Source organism: Echinops telfairi, unplaced genomic scaffold (assembly GCF_000313985.2).
Source record: "Echinops telfairi isolate 266 unplaced genomic scaffold, ASM31398v2 ScPeMD7_7417;HRSCAF=8455, whole genome shotgun sequence".
In the NCBI taxonomy this organism is placed as follows: Eukaryota; Metazoa; Chordata; class Mammalia; order Afrosoricida; family Tenrecidae; genus Echinops; species Echinops telfairi.
In genome coordinates, this window is record NW_022111317.1 from 3,477,802 (window position 1) to 3,480,281 (window position 2,480).

A 2,480-nucleotide genomic window follows, 5' to 3' on the forward strand; every position below is an offset into this window, starting at 1 on the left:
GTGCAGTGCTGATCCTGGTCGGCGTGGGACTGGAGGTGTCCCCCTCCGCAGGTGAGCTTCCCCCGACCTGCACACGCAGGCTGTCACACGGTGCCCTCCCACGCCCCACCAGGAAACAGCCCCAGACACCCCGACAGGGAGCCCGGAGACCCCTCGGCCCTGACGGCCCCTCCCCTTCCTCCCGCAGGTGTCTCCAGCGCCATCTTCTTTGTGCCCGGCGTCCTGTTGCTGGTCCCTGGAGGTGCGTGCGAGTGGGGGGAGAGCAGGATAGGACGGGGAGGGGGCGGGGCGGCCCCGGGGCGGGGCTGAGGAGGGGGCGTGGCGGCCCGGGAGGGGCGTGGTCTCCGCGCTGACAGGCCCCGCCCTGCAGTCTACCACGTGATCTTCATCTACTGCGCCGTGAAGGGCCACCGGGGCTTCCACTTCTTCTACCTGCCGTACTTTGAGAAATGAGCCGCCGCGGGACAACCAGGCCGTGCCCCCGGCCTGCCCCCCAGCATCTGCGAGGAGCGGCCACGGGGGCGCCCCTCGGATCCTCAGCTCGTGGGGAACCCAGCCTCCCCTCGCCCGGAAGAGTCTCCCCTGCCCCACGGCCCGCGCGTCTGTTTTGTGCCTTAACTTATTCCCAGGCGTCGGGGCGACTGGGTCCGTGTGATTTTGTGCTAATAAAAGAGTAGTCGATTCTAGCCGAGATGTGGCTCCTACCGTCCCCAAAGCCCGCCCTTCTGCACCCCAAGACTGAGCGGCCGGCCGCCTGGCCCCGGAGCTGCCCGATGAACAAGGTCACACACGCCCTGTCTACCCAGAAGGACCGTGCTGGTGGCCCTGACCCGGCGCCTGAGGAGATGGCACAGGCCTGGGCTTGGAGGCTGGCCTTGATGTAGCCCAGGGTGCCAGGCAGCCGGGGGGCACAGCCCACTCCACCCTGATTTTCAGGTGGCTGGTGGGGCTGGGAGAAGCTGGAGGCCCAGGAAGAGAGGCAAGGAGCACAGGCCAGAGACGCTTCCATAAGCAAAGAATCCCAGGACCTCAGAATGTGAGGAAGGATCCCCACAAAATCTCAGGAATCGGGATCCGAGCAGTAATTCATCAGCTCTCAGAGGGCAGCAGCCTCTGCCCCCCACCCCCACCTCCCTACTGACGCCTGGCACCCCCCTGTCTCTGCCCACTGGGCAGAGGAGAAACTGCCTCGTCCATGGGCAGCCACGGGGCATGTGCCGTTGGGAACGTGATCCAGGCTCCTGGTCCCTAGTCAGGGCCCTTCCCAGGTCCACGGAGCAGGGCAGCAAGCCAAGGGGCTCGCGGAACAAGCATGACACAATCCCGCTCGGACTACCAAGAAGAGCCACTCACACTCTGATGGCTGTGGGTGTGTGTGTGTAGCAATAATCTAGAGCACAAATGGGTGTTAACTGGGGTGAGGAGGAAGGTGGTATTCTACAAGAAGAGAAATCAAGGTTGGGGGGAGGAGGCAGGACAAGCCATTGAAAGGTTTGATAGGTTTAAATTATGGAAGACAAAATTGATTCTCTGAAAGGTAAACCCCGGCCAAGCTCACAATAAAAAGTTAAAATAAAAGTCACCCCTCCTCCCACCCATCAGTGTGTTGTACCTTGCTACTCTGAGGCCGGAAGCTATGGCACCGGTATCTCAAACACCTAGGAAGAACGGCCTGGCGATCTATTCCAAATGCAGTCCACTGAAGCCACATGGAGCACACTGAATACCGTTCCATAACAAAGAACCCCCAAACCTGCCATCGAGTCCTTGCCAACTCACAGCAGCCCTGCAGGACCGGTAGCACTGCCCCTGTGAGACTGGAACTCTTCACAGGAGTAGAAAGCCCCAACTTTTTCCTGCAGAGCAGCTGGTAGTTCCAAACTGCTTACCTTGAGGTTAGCAGCCCAACGCATAACCACTATACCTCCAGAGCTCCCCTGCCCCAGAAAGAGCTGGACAATGAGCCTCATGGCTAGAAAACTGTCCCAGCTGCACAGCCACAGCCCCCAGGGGCTCAGCACACCTGAGACCATGGCGCCGGCTCCTCGGGACTAGGGACTGGATGATACCTTCCAGCATGGGTGGGGCTTCCATGGTAACAGAGGCCCTGGACCTGCCTTCCTCCCCACCCATTCCCATGGCAGCCAGGCCAGGCCCTTCAGGGTTCTGTGTCTCCCAGGAACTAGCATTCTGAGCCAGCTGTGGTGCCTGCCTCCAGAGGGCCTATGGGTGCTGCCTTAGTCGAGGCACGTTAGGGGCACCAGTTGAAGGGCCAGACCCTGGAAGATAGCATGTTCGGTAAAGCAGAGGGGCCGAAAGAGAGAGGAAGGCCCTCCCGAGATGGACAGACACTGCCTACAACACTGGGGCAAGCGCAGGAACGATAGTCAGGATGGCGCCGGGCCGGGCAGTGGTTCCTTGCGGTGGGCGTAGGGTCTCGATGGGCCAGAACAGACGCCACGACGGCACCTAGCACCACC

General features: G+C 61.3%; 1 protein-coding gene across 1 annotated transcript in view; it reads left to right on the forward strand.

Annotated features, from left to right (window-relative positions):
• Nucleotides 1-686, forward strand: part of TMEM134 (transmembrane protein 134) — a 4,919-nt gene extending 4,233 nt beyond the window's left edge. Inside the window, exons 5-7 of the mRNA XM_045297148.1 lie at nt 7-51; nt 188-241; nt 371-686. Coding sequence (XP_045153083.1) covers nt 7-51; nt 188-241; nt 371-453 — 182 coding nt within the window. The 3' untranslated portion in view covers nt 454-686. The remainder of the gene's footprint in view (nt 1-6; nt 52-187; nt 242-370) is intronic.
• Nucleotides 687-2,480: the final 1,794 nt, after the last annotated feature.